Below are 19,018 nucleotides of genomic sequence, written 5' to 3' on the forward strand. Positions count from 1 at the left end.
AAGCCCTACTCTAAATCCTTTAAAGGCCAAACCCTGCTCACTCATTGAAGGCAACAGAGCTACTGGAGTGTGGAAGGTGAACACCCTGACATCTGCTGGGAGAGCAATACAACAGTGCAGAGACAACCCAGGAAGTTTTTGGAGAGTGTTGCAGACAACTTCCTGGTGCAAGTGCTAGAGCAGGGGTGTCAAACATACGGCCCGCGGGCCGCATTTGGCCCGCGAACCTTTTTTATGTGGCCCGCGAACCTCTTTGATCCCTGCTGCCGAAAGTTAACAGTGGAGCAGCCGAAAGTCTGCATTGCCACTTTAAGAGATGGGGCCAGCGTCTTAAAGCGGCAATACCTTTCGCTCCTGCACCCTGCCGCCGAAAAGGGGAAGTCGCCCTCGTTGTTTTCGGCGGCGGGTATCACTCCTAGAAATCTCTCAAAGTGGCAATGTCAGTGTCCCCACAGGGAAAGGTCAGCGCTGAAATCTACTGATGCTGTGCCACCGAAAACGGGCAGAGTGGCTGAAATATTCGGCGGAGAGCATTGTATGGCCCCTTCAAAGTAGAGGTTCCGTGATTTTGGCCCCTCACTTTGATCGAGTTTGACAACCCTGTGCTAGAGGAATCAACGAGGGGCCGTGCTCCTCTTGACCTGCTGCTCACAAACGGGAAAATTGGTAGGGGAAGTAGAAATGGATGGCAACCTGGGCAGCAGTGACCATGAGATGGTAATGTTCAGGATCCAGACAAAAGAAAGAAAGGAGAATGGACCTGAGACTTCAGAAAAGCGGATTTTGACTCCCTCAGGGAGCTGATGGGCAAGATCCCCTGGGAAGCTAATACGAGGGGGAAAGGAGTCCAAGAGAGCTGGCTGTATTTTAAAGAAACCTTACTGAGAGTGCAGGAACAAACCATTCCGATATGCAGAAAGAACAGCAAATATGGCAGGTGACCAGCTTGACTTAACAGAGCTGGTTTTGTTCAACATCTTTGTTAATCATCTGGAGGATGGGGTGGATTGCACCCTCAGCAAGTTCACGGATGATGCTAAGCTTGGGAGGGAGTGGTAGATACGCTGGAGGGTAGGGATCAGATACAGAGCGACCTACACAAATTGGAGCACTGGGACAAAAGAAATCTGCTGAGGCTCAACAACGACAACTGCAGAGTCCTGCACTTAGGATAGAAAAATCCCAGGCACTCCTACAGACTGGGGACAGACTGGCTAGGCAGCAGTTCTGCAGAAAAAGACCTGCGGGTTATAGTGAACAAGAAGCTGGATACAAGTCAACAGTGTACCCTTCTTGCCAAGAAGGCTAATAGCATATTGGGCTGCATTGCCAGCAGATTGAGGGAAGTGATTATTCCCCTCTATTCAGCACTGGTGAGGCCACATTTGGAGTATTGTGTTCAGTTTTGGCCCCCCACTACAGAAAGTATGGATAAATTGAAGAGAGTCCAGCGGAGGGCAATGAAAATGATTAGAGGGCTGGAGCACATGACTTATGAGGAGAGACTGAGGGAACTAGGATTGTTTAGTCTGCAGAAGAAAAGAGTGAGGAGGGATTTGATAGCAGCCTTCAGCTTCCTGAAAGGGGGGGGGTGGTTCCAAAGAGGATGTCACTAGGCTGTTCTCAGTGGTGGCAGATGACAGAACTAGGAGCAATGATCTCAAGTTGCAGTGGGAGAGGTCTAGGTTGGATATCAGGAAAAACTTTTTCACTAGAGGGTGGTGAAGCACTGGAATGGGTTATCTAGGGAGATAGTGGAATCTCCATCCTTCGAGGTTTTTAAGGCCTGGCTTGACAAAGCCCTGACTGGGATGATTTAGCTGGGATTGGTCCTGCTTTGAACAAGGGGTTGGACTAGATGATGTCCTGAGATCTCTTCCAACCCTAATCTTCTATGATTCTGTGATGTGAATGTAAAATTATAATGCATCTGTCAAATGGAGTTACTGATACTGACCTCCTTTGTAAAGCACTTTGAGATCTACTGATGAAAAGCATTATATAAGTGCTGGTGATTATTATTCAGCCTTAGGAGTGGGAGAATTTTCAGAGAATATTGGAAAAGCTCACGGCTGGGCTTCAATGACTACCTCTTGCATGTGAGTTGGTTGCAGATAACGTTCTTCAGTATTTCAGCCTTGCCATTCTTTTAACCTTCAGATACACAGCTACTCAAAGAAAAAAACCTCAGCCTCTTCTAACTAAATTATCTCCATGTATTCATCTGCCATTATGTTAATGCAATGCGAAGCTCAGCAGATGGCACAAAGTAAATTATGCTGGGGGGGGAGGGTGGAAAGCAAAATTGACCTTTCGAGGACTTACTGTTATTCCCCAGCATAGTTTGAAAGAGAAAGTTTCAAGTCCTGTTTAAAGTCATATTAGGTGATGTGAAGGGAGACGGACTAGGCAGAGAGATGACAATTAATATTAATTCTCCCAGGAGTTGAATATTTGCGATCTTATTTACCTGCACATTTGTTGAAAGAGCCCAGCGTACCCCGAACAAATGCTCTTCCCCGTCTGAAGGACATCCGCTGGTTCACAAGACCGCAGGTCTTTGTTATGCAAGGCAACAACATCGTATTCTGGAGAAATGAAGACAAATTAAAGTTCCTCGAAAAGCTTGGGGCAAAGGAATTGACAAGCAATAGAAAATATTTGGATTATTTCCATCTACCGTAAGCACAAACAAAGAGAAATGATCTGTAGTAGGAGCTGTACAGAGATGTTTCCTCTGTCAATGTCTGCTTTGGGTTCTCTGTGCATGCATCTCCTAAGGAACTAAGTTGCAAATCTAGGTTCTGATTTTGCAGTCAGATCCAGATGGGCAGACCCTTATTTCTGTGCAGAGTCAATTTGTCTCCTCAAGAATCTATCTCCTTACAGCTCCAATTGCTGGCTCATGGCTATAAAACGTACAGTCATTGATATCTGAGAAAAACCCTTAAGTATCGAATAAATGAAAACATGGAACAATTGGTGGTGAGTGCATTACATATCAATGTTGGTAGAGCTGGGTAATTGTCAACCTTTTCAGGGCACCAAAACTCTTCATGAATTTGGGTCAAATTTGGCAAATTTTTGCCCCCTCCCCAGAATTTAAAAAAAAAAATCAAAATTGTTCATTTCAATCATTTTGAAACAAATGTGTTGAAAGATGTTTTGTTTAGAAATTTATTTATATAATGTGAAAAACACTCAAACTAAATGAAACTCAAATAAATTAATTTTAGATCAAAAAACATCTGAAAATGAACTAATCCCCCCACCCCAACACTTTTTTATTGTTTTGTTTCATTTTGGGTGTTTTTTACATTTTTGTTTTTGTTTTATTGTTTCAGCATGAAAAAACGTTAGTTTTGGTTCAAAATGAACCAATTATTTTCTTTTTTTGGTTCATCCGCCACACTGTCAAATCAAACTGTCACTCAGAGCTAAATGTGCGCAGGGAATTTATAATTTGAGCTGCAGGAAATATTATTTTCAAAATAAATACAAAAAGCCCTCAAAACAAAACCGTGTTTATTCTAGGCAGAGGTAGAGAAGGTGGCCCAGGGATGTTATTTTTAATATCTAGTAACCTTGACCATGTCATCAGTTTTTGTAAAATATGCATGTATTTTTTTGACCAAGGGCTAAGGAATGCCATCAGCACTCATGTAACATCCGTCCTTCCTTTAATGCTGTTCAGGAGAAGAGAACCCGTGAATGCTGCGTACACTGATGAAATGCTGCAATTACTGGACTTTCATCCAAAATACTCCATTTATATAAGGGCCTTAGGGGGGGTCTTCTGAGGGCATGAGAGAAGGGAAACTCTAAAGCAGTGGTTTCCAAAGGCGCCTTGGTGATCTGAGGAGCACTGGCTGTTGGGATACAAAGAGATAGCTGGTGACATGGTGCTAGCTCATTGTTTCCAACTGCTAAAATGCACGAGCAGACACAGCCAAAAATACATGCAGTACTTTTTCCTATGGATGATACACAGTCATGGATAGGAAGAGAGATGGTCTATACAGTCATGAATGGGAGCAAAGATGTCCAGGAGACACTTTCTTTTTTAAAATATGGGCCAAACCATGATAGAGTTTGTTACAGCCCCTCTACAGGATCTCTTTTAGAGGAATGAAAGGTGCCAATCCACCGGTCATCTACTAGTCAGAACTTGACACTGATTTAAATTCCTGGTTCCAAATCCTAAACCATTGTGTGCAAAGAGGAAGTCAGAATGCCTGCCCTCCTTCATACCCACCACCAGCGAGGGTGGAAAGGGAACAGTGACAAAGAGTTGTGAGACAGAGTGGTGGGAATACATAACAATACATCAGATATATGAATGGGGATAGATGGATTCCCAGGTACTATAAATCAAGCAAGTTGTTCTGATGGGATCTTGGGTTATAAGGACAAAGCTCACAAGTGCGCCACAATGAACCTCAGCACAGAGAGATTGATTCAAGACCTTATAATCCATCTCTTCCCAGCCTCCTCCTTGTTATACAGAAGAATCCTCATCTTTTGCTAAATTGTAGTATTTGTTTACTGGGGACAATATCCTACACTTCTAGGAGGATGGGCTCCATAGCTATTCCATCTCCATACTGTATCATCTTAATTGGCACAGCTATGTACAAGCATAAACCTGTCAAATAAGTGCCTGAATTATTAGAGGCCCACTGGAATGCATTGTAGTAGGATGACTCAGTTTCTCTGTTTCATGAAAGGATTTAAAATAAGCAATGTGTCAAATAACAGGCATGTCATCTAAGGGAGAATCTGATGGTGTGTCTGAACCCCACCATGATAACCAGGGATCACCAGGAGCCTGACTGAGTCCAGGTAGACAATGGTGGCATCTGGAGGGGTGTTAAGCATAAGTGTTGATAAAATGCAGCTGGGGAGGAGCACAGGCCAGTGGGGAAAAGGATAGGGAGGAGACCTGGGAGAGGTAGCTGGGAGTTTTCTCTTCTTACGGCAGCGAGAAGTCTGGGGAGGCCAGGAGCCAGAAGCAGAGGGTGCTGAGCCAGGTGGAAGCCTGGGATGCTGGGGCCATTGAAACCTGGGGCCAGAGGAAGGTTCTCCTGAGCTAGGAGGAGGCCAGAGGCAGTGAAGCCCAAGAGGCAGCAATGGTAAAACTTAAAGCCATTTGGATTGAACTTTGAGAGGCTGCAGAGAGAGACGAGAAGGAACCCTGTAGCTCCTCTCTAGGTAGTAGAGGGCAGAGGAGCTTCAGGTCCTGAGGGGAGAGGGTGGCAGGGGTGAAGGAGACTCCTGAAATGGGCCGGAGAGAAGGCCAACCAAAAGGCAGATGGTCCTTGAGGTAGGTGGGCACTGAGGATCCAGACCAGGGCAAGGCTCCAGGCAGGTGAGCCCTCAGAGTCGGCATTTTGCAGGAGCCTGGAGATCTGGGGAAGACTCAGGGGAGGGGGCAGAGGCTGTTTGTGGTGTGTTTTTGTTTCACTTTTTAGTTTGGCTAGGAGACTCCACGAAGAAGCCATGGGGCTGCAATTCGGACAGAAGAGTGGAAAGGAAGAGGAGCCTTGAAGGGGTGGAAGCTGTCAAATGGATGACTTGTGTCATTTGGGACACTGAAACCATGAAAGGGGGAGAACTAAAATGTGACCTGGCCACGTCAGGAGAACAGGGTAGGTCATCACAGGCTCAGAGTGACCAGTGTCCAGGGGAGATAGAGAGCAAAGAGCTGCTATGCCTTGCCCACCGTGAGGGGGTGGGCCGTGCCACTGGTTAGTCAACTCTCCGCCACTGACGTTTCCAGAAGTGCTCAGGATTCGCCTAACTCTGCTCCCGCTGACCGCAGTCGGAGCAGAATGAGGCCAATGCTTCTGAAAACCACACCGTTGACCACTGAGCTCTGCCTTTGATTGCTTATTCACCGCAACGCTCTGCACTGGTCCTGTTCCCAGTTAAGCAGCTGCAGTGGTGTCAACACTCACGTTTTTATCATGTGGCAAGAGACTGGGGGAGGGAGAAGGGGTTCCTGTCTTGTGAAAACACACGCAAAGGCACCAACCCGTATTCAAAATGGCCATCATAACCCATTACTATCAATAGGGCTGAAGCCCCCACCATGGCTACTTTTTCCTTACCGTCTGTCTGTCTGCAGCTGTGAGGCTGCCCTTAATAAAGATGGCTGCTACATCCCATTGTTCTCAAAGGGGACTGAAGGCATGCCCACGGGCTGTATGGTGATGAAGGGGCGGGGGGGGGGGGGGTGATACAGGGACTGTGGAGAGCAGCAGAGACACTGGGAGAAAGGTGAGGGGAGAGGAGAAGGTAGATGGGGTTTGCAGCAGAACTGGGGAAAGATGAGGAGTAGGAGGGAGATTGGGGGGCAGAGGTTAGTGATGGGGGTTGGAGACAGAGAGGATCAGATGGAAACTCTCCCCCCTGCTGGGGTTGGTGGGGAAGTCCCCTCTGAGGAGCCAGGGGAAGGACACCTTTTTATATGTATATTTAAGCCTGGATTTTGACCCTCTAAACGTCACAGACCAGAAGGCAAACCTCTTTCTGTCCCCCCCCCCCCCCCCTGACTATTTTAAAATCTCATGATTTCTAAGCCAGTTTCACCTCGTTCTAGGGTTTGACTCCTGATTTTGGAACCTGTGGGGTTGGCACCTGTCTCCTTTATCCCGGTGCCAGGTGACTGCACAAATCCACAATATGTATTTTACAATGCAATGCGGGTGGAGTCGAGGAAAACGTTTCCCCTTGTTTTAAGGCATGCTCAGTGTTGTGCTGCTTTTTGTCCCAGTGGTAAATCTACTTCGCAGCACCGAGGCGTGGGAAACCTCTGCTGTGGCGGTGGTCGTTTCTTGGCATGGGTGACGGCAGCCACTTTGTTGCCAGAAACAGACTTTTACTGGAAATTCTGTGTTCCAGTATGAATGGGCATCATGTTGGGGGTTTTAATTGCATGCCCTTGGGAGAAGAATACATTTTGGTATATAAACCTGGGTGAGAGAGAGAGATAGTTAAACATGCCCTTTTCTTGGGCCCTGATTCTGCACAGACAGTGCCACTGACTTCAATGAGATGAGTTGTGCAGGTAAAGATTGTTCATATGCCTTGCAGGATCAGAGAGGGTTTGCGGACACAGGACTTTGCTTCCTGGCAAATTAAACCCTCAAAGAACCACAAGCATGTTACAGAAAATAGCTGAAAAAGAATATTTAATCATCACACCGTGTTAAGTGTGCATTCTCTCTTCTGCATGTTTCTATCCATGTGTGAAATTCTTGTGTGTGTAGAAAAACCAGAGGAGCCCATTGATTGTGAATGGCTGTCATCATCTGCCTTATTTGTTCAAGGCCAGAGTCTGCCCAGCCTATACTGGTGTTGCAGTGTGTAAAGAGTTTCCACCCCCACACAAACCCACTTGTGTGGTCCACATAAAAGTCAGGCAGAACTGCAGCCCCTATTGGGATGGGGAGGGGTAGGAACAATGTGAGATCATGGCTTTTCTCTCCCCCCTCCACCCCAGATAAGTGTGTGCCGGCCAGCAGAGCTGGCCGGTCGTAGGGGAGAGACCACATGTCACAATCAGGATCTTACTGATGCTACAACCCAGCATTTTTGACACTGCTGCCGCTGTGCAGTGGCTTGTGCCGTGGCATCCCTGCACAAATCTGGCAGGAAACTCAGGCTTGTCATATAGGAAGAAATCACTAACACACCACCCTTGTGGAAACTGGCAGGGGTGGGAGAGGAAGTAAAGTCCTATAGATAGCAAGATAACCTCTCAATATAGTTCTGGATACTGACAGCAGACTTCTTTTATCCAGAATGTATTGTGGGCTTCCCTTCTCCTCCTCCTCCTCCCTAGGTGCCCCCTGCAAACCTACCCACAACATGCATATAAACGTGCAAAGAGCGTGACAACAGCAGTTTTGTCCGCCAGTGCTGTGGGAGTCAAGGATCTCAACCTACCTATGTGATGGCATATCCACATCCAAATGGCTCTGACCTTTTCCATATCTGTTCGGGCTTTTTGGAGCAGGGCTTTCACCAGTTCCTCTATGCTGTTCTTGACACTCACCTGTTTTGGTAAGGAATAAGAGGATTAGGAGGTTCATGTGAAAAAATATTAGGGGGTTCCCCTTTTATACCTTTCTGTTGAAGTCAGGCCTTCCTTTTGCCTTTGCGTGTCTGGGAGCGCTTCTGGACATTTCTGCACAGTTCTTGATGGGTAGTACCAGCACCTAATATGTAATAACTGCCCTTTGAGTTTGCTCAGTCCCCTGACTTATTGGAAGCTCTCTTTGTGTGAGACTCTGATGCTCATGAAATTAGTTCCTTTTACAGGCAACGCAGAGGAGGGTTGTTGTGGGCCAGACATGTTTAACCTTCATGCCAAAGATGAGCTTTTCATCACTGAATAGCCACCCTTAGCAACCAATCAAAGGACAGTCTTGATGCATCTACATTTACCTCCTACTTCACAAAGCATATTTTGCTTTTATATCTACACACACACAACGTCGTCACTGTTTGTTGTAAGAACCAATAGTCATATATCACCACTGGTATTCGTCCTCGTCCCCTGATTTCTATTGTCTCTTAACAAAGCAACTATGCTGTATTTTTTTAAATTGGAGCTTCAGATGAGTCGTCAGTGGAAATTCAAAGCTGTAAGTCCATACTGAGAGTGATTGATATTTTTGGTGCTACTTTTTTCCTGAGTAGGCTATTCCCCTAACTATGGAAATGTATTTTCAGTATGGTTTTCGGGCAGAAGTTCTGAAAGCCTAGGTTAGAGGGAAGGACATCATCACTTAGTTCTCCTATGGAGCACCTCGGTCTCCCAGGGAGTGAGGTCCTGAATGGCTAAAGCACAATGTGGTCTTGCAGGAAGACTGAGTGAGATGAGACCTACCTTTGATGCATAGGCATCCAGTTTCTCAAATTGCTGCAGGTCTAATGTCATGGATTTCAGATTGGATTTGTCCCATGGATATGCTGGAAACAAACATGGAACCATCATTCCAGAATGGAAGAGGCATTGTAAGTCGCCAAACACCAGAGCAAGAGCAATCAGCAGAGTTTGCCACCCACAGACTGAACTTGATGTGTGTGCATCAAATGACACTTGAACGGGAGCCTCCTGCTCTGAAGGTATCTGCTTTATCAGTTCCTCCCATCTAAGCCAGTCAGATCTGCACTGAGCTTTTCTGAGCTGGGAGTTCCTCTTTGCGTAATTTGCACTATGTAAACTGCATAGAAAAATCTGACAGGAAAAATATGATATGGTGTTCAAAGTGTTAACACGAGAATATCAGGCCTAGAGTTGGTCAAATAGTATTAATCAAGAGCTAACTTCTGATATCCTTAGTCCTCAAGTAGACTCAGTAAAATATATGGCACTATTTGCCTGACAAAAACTCCGATCTAGCGAACCACAGAGTAACTTTACTCACAAGAGTAACCTCATTGATTTCACTGGCACTACTTCCATGAGTAAAGTTACTGATACACATTAGTCTTTGTAGGATTGGGATTTAAGATGCTACTCTGCAGGAGAAAAGGAACAAGAAATTAGCCCAAAATGTATTTGATGAATACTGTAATTTCAAATGAATTATTCTAATATTTCCCCCTTATTTCACCAAGTATATACATCTGAATGAGTGTTTCACACACAATTTATTCAGTGGATATCGCCTCAAAATTCATTTGAGTAGTGAACAAAAATCACTTTTTTTCTTCAGCCAGCACTAAGCAGGCCATTCTAGCAAGTCAAAGCTACAAGAATCCTGCCCTCTGCCAAGCTGTATCGAAGCCTTTCAGGGATTAAGAGATTCTCATGGCTATTAAATTGCAGGAAGGCAGGAGGGAAGAGGGAACAAAAAAGACTGAGTTTAAATTTTTATTGTGTGAATTCTTCCAGTAAAAAAAAGTGCCACTAAATAGCCAGGGAACTGCTTGAAGAGTGAGGCTTGGTAACCTCACAGCAACCCAGCTGCAGTGGCATGAAGAAGACTAGACTTTGTTACCAAATGGGTGGAGAACCAAGGATGTGGAACTGTTACTCTCTCTGTATTGCTGTGCATCTGCAGGTGGGGGTCATCTCTCAAGAGGAAGGATTGAACCTGGGGCTTCTGGATCACAAAAGCATGAGCCTCTATTGCCCGAACTGAAAGACACAGCTCTTTCTGCCCTAGCTGTGGCAGTCGCACCAGTCTCTGGCTGTGGGCTAGGCCCCACCAGAGGGGGATGCAGCACCATGGTGGGTAGACCTGAGTGGTTACATGCAGAGCACTTGTTAGTTCCCATCTGCAGGAGCACCAGCAACAGGAGGTAGGAATGACTGTCCCCAGGCCACCTCAATCAGGCAGGGGTTGCCAGAGCAGGCTGCCTTCTTCGAGGTGAAATGTGAGTGCAACCCTCGCTCCATTAGGAAGTAGGGAGGAGAAGCAGCTTCACCTGCTGCTAAAGTGCTCTCTGTGTGGGTCCTAGCATCGATACTCCAAGCATTGGGGCAGCTGCCATCTCAGACACTGGCTTGTTTGCTGCAGTCTTTGACTCCTGCATGCGGAAGCCATAAGACCACCCTTCAGAAGGGATGGCCCCAAGTGGAACTCAGCGAGACCCCTAAGTGGATTAGTCTCTAGCCCTTTGAGTAACTGGGAGTCTCCTCTTTGGCTCTGGTTTAAGGCTAAGAAGTAAACCGGTTTCCTCACTCTCAGCGGCAAGTGTGCTCCCAAGTTGGTTAATGGAAGTTTCTCTGTTCTCAGAAGCTCCCACCCTCACTGGCCAATTATGTGAGCGGAAATCTCTGAGCCTGAATTCCTCAATATTCCCCCAGGCTTAGTTCAATAACCTTCATTGTAATGGGAGAGCCAGCCAGCCAGCCAATCCAATCACAAGCCACCGCACCTGCTGTTACCTACTGGGCCAAATTTGCCTAAAACAGGGCGGGAGCGCACAGCATCTGTTTCTCTAACAGGCTTGTTTGTTTATCTAGCTTTGCACCAAAAAGGGGCTATTACAGTGACCTAAAGAGAGATAAAGCAGATTTACACATTTGAAAGGTTCTTGTTCTATTCAGCTCTGAAAATTACTTCTTGCCTTTTGGGAGCTGGATGGGTTTTTAAAATTGGTTATCAGTTTTCGTCTTTGTCAGGTTATAGCTGCAAAGGCTCCCCACAGACACCGAATCCACAATAACTCAGGCAGCCCGACACGGTTACCTTGGCAGTTAGAAATGTGTATAAGGCCTATTTGCAAAGCAGACTTCTCAGTTATGTTGCACATGCAGTCCATCTAAAACATGCGTGACGTGCACCGAACCGTCCTGACTTCGAATCCCAGACAATACAGCGGGTAAAGCAAAGTATATTTACAGTGACAGAAACAAAATCATTCATTTGCAGTCAGTGTACGTCAATATAGTTGCTTTTATCCAGTGCCATATCATTTTTGTGATTGGCCTGAATCCTATTTCTAAAGTGAATGTATGTCCCATTGGGGATGCTCACTGCAGCGAAGAAGCTATACTGTGCTAGTGACGGAGAGCTACAATGCAGCAGATAGTTACCATGCAAGTCTTTTCCACCTGGCAAGGGCAGTCTTTTCTTCCCATTCTCTTGGAAACCTAGAAGGTTGACAAAATTGGTGTGAGATAAACAGCAAAGAAGTAGAAAAAGGATAGAGAAAGATAGTGTGTCTATGATGGGCGGAGGGTTGAAAGACGGGCTTTTATTTCCTTGTTCTGAGCCCTATCGTTCATGTCACGTTGCATGCAGCCCATGACGGAGAGATGGAAGCAGCACAAGATAGAGATGAGTAAAGAGAACGTCCCCTCCCACCAGTCCTATGACCATGAAAGTAGCAGACAGCACATTGACAAACCATCAGCTGTCTTCTCTTGTATGCTGAAGACTGGGAACATTGCATTCCGTCCCGCCAGTCAACCAGCCAAATAGCTTACTGTGTGGAAGAAATTAAAGTGTATGTTTCAGAGAGATCTTCGCTTGTATGAACGCCTGCAGCACAGTTATTAAATGACACCTTCACAGAATGAGCTACAGATCAGCTGGAGCAGGTTTCAGGGGTGATGCAGCCACCAGAAGGTCACCAAATGCGAGATCTCTGTAGTTCTGGGGGAGGCCCTGTCGCCACAAAGAAAAGGATTTTGTTCTCACTACCAGCTGCTCCTTATGATGCAAGAGCCAGGGCTGGCACAGCAGGGAGTCTGGGCACATGTCCACCTATAAGTAGCACAGTCATCACTTCAACTGAGCTTCTGGCAGCCTCTCCAGTGCCCCAAGAGGCGGGCCCCGTAATGGGAGATGTTGGGCCAAATTTATGGTTGGAGCAACTCCACTGAAGCTGGACTAGTGTTTTCACTGTCACACAATACACTGTAACCGAGCAGTCTCACCTTTGTTATCCTGGCCGGTCAGACTGGGCAGCTTGCGGATTCCTGCAATAACCCCCAGACAGAAGTAGTCAAGAGTTACTCCGTGGAAGAAAACGCCACCTGTCATCATGGCAACCTCTCCCTCTGCCTAAACACCTCTGTGAGCACCCTGGGCTCCATCCCATTCCTATTACAGCCCATGGAACATCTTAATTTGCCCTCAGTAGGTGTGTTGGGTCAGGCTCCAGATGCACTGAGCATTTTCTCCTTTTCACCCAGGCACACCGTCTTGAATAGTCCTGATTACACTGTTACATTGATCACAATGTAGATTTCTCTCTATCAAGGCTATTGCCACTAAGGAAAAAGTGCATCCATTCCTCTCTTTAATTTAGTCTAGGTCAGCCTATGTCTGCTTTGTGAGCTGGGAAAATATTAAACAGATGGACTTGGATTGCCATTGTATTTTGTATTGGGTACCACAAAAGTAACGGTTCCTTATGTTTCATTAGTTCTTTTCTTGAAGAATTCCAAAATGGTTTATCCAGTGTGTTCAAAATTCACGTACACCCTTCCAGTCTCAATGCCCTGCCAGCTTCAAAGGGTGTAAATAAGGGCAAGATGTGATAGTGTCTGATTACAGAAATCACTTCATCCACTACTAAAATGTAGCCACCTCTGGGGCCAAAATACAGGTCCCATTCTGCACCACTAACGCTATACAACAGTCCTGGCAATGGGAGAACACAGGAATCATATGGGAATGCTTGAGATTTATTGTAGTGGGAATGGGTGATCAAGTTAAATTTGTATAGGCCTTTCCACTTCAATCCCCTGTTTTGTGTTGCACATAACTTTCTGAAACTTTCCCATTTGGTCTTTCAAGCTGAAACTTTGTTTTGTTTTAAATGTAAGTCAAAATGGTTTAAGTTAATCCATTTTTAAGCCCGAGGGATATGAAAAGGGAACCACACTCTTATTAAAAAAAAAATCTTTTTAAAAATTATTTTTAGCAGCTGTATAGAGCAGCTGGCGATTGGAAGCTTAAATAAGGCATGGAAGTAGCGGTTACTGAGGGGAACTGTCATTGCATGTTCCTGTGACAGTTAGTTTGGATTTGACTGAGTTATGAACTTTAGAAAATCACACTTTGTGCTGTACCACCTTTCTGTTACATTTTTCATTGATATGCACAGATAGTAAGCTAACAGGTTTAACGCTGTGGTAATCAAATGAGCGCTTCTTCTCCCTGCTCTCTAGTGCAGCTGATATGCCATATTTTAGGTGGCACAAATGTTTTAAAACAGTGATGTACCTTTCCCAGGGGAGAATTTCCTGAACAGCTGTGGGGTGGTATTCCTAGGATGTACCTCGACAGTCACATGAGTTCCTGCAATGAATAAAGAGTGAGAAGTGGGCAAGGAATAAAAAGGCAACTAGAAAGTGAAAACACATAAGACTGAAAATACCGAAAGGCAGATCACTCTTTCAATTGCAAACCACATTCATTAATATTGTACTAATACTAAAATGACTCATAGGGCTTCTTCAACTTCTTTCTTTCTAATTTAACATCCCCCTTGTCCAGCTTTTCCTCCCTTGCCTGTTTCTCCTCTGTTTGAAAACCAGAACGTCCTCAGTGAGCTGGTGCGTCAGTGCAAATGATTTGTCCACATGGCTGCTTTGAAGATATATGTGTTGTGTTATTTTTAAATGACGTGTACAGATTTGCAGCTATGGACAGAAGAAGAAGCAAATCTGTGAAACAAGCAAATCAGAAATGATCCTATGCACTTCAGAATCCTGGTGCAGCAGATATTAAAATATTCCACAGCCTCTCTCCCCTTAACAATGAATTGGAAACGGAACCAGAATTCTAAGAGCGCATAGCTTGGTTTCAATATGGTGTTGTGTGCTTGACTGGTTACTGCACAATATTTTGATTTAAAAAACTAGAATTATGTAAAATTAATATTTGCAGTCATGTAGCCATGTTGGTCCCAGGATATTAGAGAGACAAGGTGGGTGAAGTAATCTCTTCTATTGGACCATCTTCTGTTGGCAAAAGAGACAAGCTTTTGAGCTGTACAGAGCTCTTCTTCAGAATTAAATGGATTAAAAATGGGCTGATACATCTCAAATGAAGTTGTAAAAGGGGAATCATCATCAAGTGGGTGTGTTTCCAGTAGGATCCCATAGGGATCAGTTCTTGATCCTACTCTAACATTTTTTATCAATGACCTGGAAGAAAATATACAGTCATCACTGCTAAAGTTTGTAGATCATATGCAAATTGAGGGAGTGGTAAATAATGAAGAGGGCATGTAATTGACTCAGAGCGACCTGGAGCACTTGGTAAACTGCACACAAGCAAACAATATATATTTCAATAAAGCTAAATGTAAATGTATACATCTAGGGAAAAAGAATGTAGGCCATACTTATTGGATGGGGGACTCCATCTGGGAAGCAGTGATTCTGAATAGGATTTGGTGGTCGTGGTGGATAATCAGCTGAACATGAGCCCCCAATATGAGGCTGTGGCCAAAAGAGCTAATGCAATCGTGGGATGCATAACCAGGGGAACCGTGAGTGGGAATAGAGAGGTTATTTTACCTCTATATTTGGCATGGGTGCAATCGCTGCTGGAATACTGTGACCGCTTCTGGTGCCCACAATTCAAGAAGTGTGTTGAGAAATTGGAGAGGGTTCAGAGAAGAGCCATGAGAATGATTAAAGGATTGGGAAACCTGCATTAGAGTGGTAGGCTCACTAAAGCGTAACAAAGAGAAGTTTAAGGGGTGATGATTACAGTCTGTAAGTACTATGTGGGGAACTAATATTTAATAATGGAATCTTCTATCTAGCAGAGAAAGCTCTATGATGATCCAGTGGCTGGAAGTTGAAGCTAAACAAATTCAGATTGGAAATAAGGTGTACATTTTTAACGGTCAGAGTAATTGACCATTGGAACAATTTACCAAGGGTCATAGTTGACTCTCCATCACAGGCAATTTTACATCAAGATTGGATATTTTTCTAAAACAATATGCCCTGGGAATTATTTTGGGACGTTCTCTGGCCTGTGTCATACAGGAGATCGGACTAGATGATCACAGTGGTCCCTTCTAGCCTTGAAATCTATGGATCTATAAAGCCAAGGCCACTTCTACTGTGCGAATGAGAATGCCTGGCAAGTTAGGAAAAGGTTTAGATTCAAAGGCCAAAACAGGGGCTTGCACAGGAATAAAAATACAACCCCTTTTGCAGGGGGCCCATTCTATGCTGCCGCCACAACCCGGAGGCTGGAGAAACTCACTGTTCCCCAGCGGCAAAACTGAGGAACCTGTGCTTCCCCCTCCTCTGCACAGCCACTGTGGGGTACCCAATGCTCTCACCACCGGGGACCCTGTGCTCCCCCATGACTCACTTGGCTCTGCTCACTGCCCCGCTGCTATTGATTAGGAGGAATGTCACTCCATACAGCCTCAGCTGCTGATTGGTGAAGGTAGAGAAAGGGGTGGGGTGAGTGAACTCTGGAGAATGCTGGCTCCTGGAGGAGGGGATCTGGCTGCCCAGCGCTGCAGCTACAAGCTCTGCCAGCTTCCACCCCAGTGCAGTTCTATGGTCTTGCTGCTTGGGGGAGGGGGGGGGGTGCCTCTGCTTGCCCCCCCTCGTGCACATTGGATGACATAATTAGGACTCCCATTCTCTCAGAAGCTCCTCTCCTGTGCATGGCCAAGAATGCTGTGTTTAGCTAGAGCAATGCTAGAGCTATTTGTCTCTAGGCTGAAACTTAGGGATGCTGGGGACAATTTGCTCCCACCAGGAATACGTCAAACCTGAAATTGGCCATGTTTACAATGAGATGCAAAATGTATCTTCCAGTTCAGGCTTTTATTAAGTACAAGCTCCAGAATCTCCTCTTCCATGCAGCTAAACGTTCAGAAGTGGTTGTGAAGGCCACTGTAACCACAGCTCCTAAACACATGCCCAACTTTAAGAATATGAGTAGTCCCACTCATTTCAGGAAGACCACTTCTGTGCTTAAACTTCAGGACACACCAAAGTGCTTCAGTGATTCTGGGCTTAAGGTCCTAACCCTCCAATGAGCTGCATACGGGTGCATTGGTCTCCTAACCACAGCTCATTGTAGGGCCAAATTTTGTGTGCTTCATTTTTAGGATATCTGTTCTGAGCAGCCATAGCCAGCTGGCTAAGTTTCATAGAATTATAGAAATGTAGGGCTGGAAGGGACCTGGAAAGGTCATCAAGCCCAGCCCCTTGCGCTGAGACAGGACCAAGTAAATCTGGACTATCCCTCACAGGTGTTTGTCCAACCAGTTCTTAAAAACCAAGAATGATGGGGATTCCACAGCTTCTCTTGGACAACTATTCCAGAGCTTAACCACCCCTGTAGTTAGAAAGATTTTTTTCCTAATATCTAACAATCTCCCTTGCTGCAGATTAAGCCCATTACTCCTTGTCTTACCTTCAGTGGACATGGAAAACAATTGATCCCTGTCCTCTTTATAATTGCCCTTAACATATTTGACGGCTGTTATCAAGTCCCCCCACAGTCATCTTTTCTCAAGACTAAACACGCCCAGTTTTGTTAAATTTTCCTCAGAGGGCAGGTTTTCTAAACCTATTATCATTTTTGTTGCTCTCCTCTGGACTCTTTTCTCCAATTCGAAAGAGATGTGCTGTTGGGACTGTAATTGGGAAATGTGATTCGTAGTGTAAGAGCGTTGTAAGTGCACCTAAGTTCTATGGTGATGGACACGTCAGACACGCTCGTAATCACCCTAATAATAATGGTCCACTTGGTCTAACAGAACGTAACACAATAAAGCAGGGATCCCAACTAAAAAAGAAATTGAACATTTTAAAATGTTCATTACATTAAAGAGACAGAGACATTACAAAAAGCACAGACATTTAATTGATTGACTGATTTTCCTGTTCTCAAAAGTAAAATATAAAAAGAAGCGAAATTGTAAAAACAGACCCATTTATGAAATTAACTTATGCAGAAAAAGATATTGCTTGTGACATGGCAGCATTCCCGTCCTCTGAGCTTGTCGGTGTCATGAACAATTTCTTGTCGTGGACACCCACTCTGCTGATGTTATTTCTGAGAATGAAATGACCTTGCAGGAAAACATTTAACTACAACCTGGATATTATTGTGTAGTGATCTTGCAATATTGTGAGCTCAGGGCTCAACACTCAAGATTTAGGCCAGATCTACACTATAAACATTGCTGGCCTAGCTAATTTTGTCAGTCAGGGGTGTGGTGAGATCTGGCAGCAAAGGCCCCTAATGTAGACAGCTGCATTTTTACCGGTATAGCTTATTTTGCTAGGAAGGTGACACGTACTGGAATAAGCTATGCCAGAAAAGCTGCACTTGGTAGGTCTGAGCTGTGCCCTCACTAGGAATGTTGTGCTGCCATAGCCATCCTAGAAATGCTTATTTTCAAAAATAACCAGTTTTGGAAAACAAAAACAAAAAGTTGATACAAAAATTCCACAGAAAGTTTTAAAATGCAAAAAAACAGTTTTGAAAACCATTGGAATGAAAGTCTCTCAAGTTTTTGTGATTTATTATTATTATTTTATTATTATCATCATCCCTAATCAAGATCCACTTTTTGAAGGCCCAAGAAGGCTTTAAATATCAATTTTAGTATAGAACAGATATACAGGATGAATGAAACCAAAGATGGCCCCATTACACTATGTAAAGAAATAATTTGATCCATCCGACAAACTCTTGTTACTTTCCTTGTTCTCTTAAGGTCTGCTCTGCACTAGGAGGGTTTTGCTGGTAGAGTTATGCCAATTTAGCTATACCGACAAAACCCCTTCATGTGGATGCAGTTAGAGTACTATGAAAGGACTTATACCAGTATAGTTTATGCTGGTTTCAGGAAGCAGCATTAGCCATATTAGTATAAGTGCAGTTATTTCAATATAAATCCACCTACACTAGGACTTTAACCAGCTTAGCTATGTTGGGTTAAAAAAGCCTTACCCTTAACCAGTAGCAATACTGATAAAACTTTTAGTTGTAGATCAGACCCAAGACTCTTGAAAGAACTGCCCAATGACTCTTCAAATTCTTCATCCTTTACAGTCAGATTATAAAAAAGTTTCAGATTTGTCTCTTGCTATGGTGATGTTCTGGGCAAGTTTTCTCTCATACATAAATAGGAGATGAATGCTGCATTGCTACAGAAAATCAGTGTTCATTGGGTTACCACATACCTTCATTGGTGTAGGAAGTAATGACTGGTACCTGCTCGCAAGGCTGCATCTGAACTGGCTGGCCTGTTTGTATGAAGAAAACATGCCCGTGACTAGAATAAAATGGAACTTTCTCATCCTATAGCAGGAGGGCACCCACTGCAGAAGCAGGTTAATCTATAAATGTGGTGCACCAGTGAGCTAAATGGCACTGAGACTCCATTCTATAGCTTTTATAGCTTGTAATGCAAATTGATACAGCAGAGCTCAATATGTGCTGTGTGAACCAATTCCTGGGCTACAAATGCAAGTGGAGTGAACTAGGCCATGCTAGTTGGGAATAGTTCATGCAATTCAGGCATTGGTGCTGAGACCCTGCCTGAG

At 44.6% G+C, this 19,018-nt stretch overlaps 1 protein-coding gene across 1 annotated transcript in view; it reads right to left on the minus strand.

Moving 5' to 3' along the window:
• The window catches only part of KY (kyphoscoliosis peptidase), a 28,828-nt gene extending 10,124 nt beyond the window's left edge, over nt 1-18,704 (minus strand). The window contains exons 1-7 of the mRNA XM_067538619.1: nt 18,656-18,704; nt 13,698-13,772; nt 12,404-12,445; nt 11,558-11,614; nt 8,897-8,979; nt 7,951-8,059; nt 2,471-2,588 (exon numbers count right to left, since the gene is read on the minus strand). Of these exons, the coding sequence (XP_067394720.1) occupies nt 2,471-2,588; nt 7,951-8,059; nt 8,897-8,979; nt 11,558-11,614; nt 12,404-12,445; nt 13,698-13,772; nt 18,656-18,704 (533 nt within the window). The remainder of the gene's footprint in view (nt 1-2,470; nt 2,589-7,950; nt 8,060-8,896; nt 8,980-11,557; nt 11,615-12,403; nt 12,446-13,697; nt 13,773-18,655) is intronic.
• Nucleotides 18,705-19,018: the final 314 nt, after the last annotated feature.

The sequence above is a fragment of the Emydura macquarii genome, unplaced genomic scaffold, assembly GCF_026122565.2.
Source record: "Emydura macquarii macquarii isolate MOO-44397 ecotype Brisbane River unplaced genomic scaffold, CSIRO-AGI_Emac_v2 contig_499, whole genome shotgun sequence".
NCBI classification, from domain to species: Eukaryota; Metazoa; Chordata; order Testudines; family Chelidae; genus Emydura; species Emydura macquarii.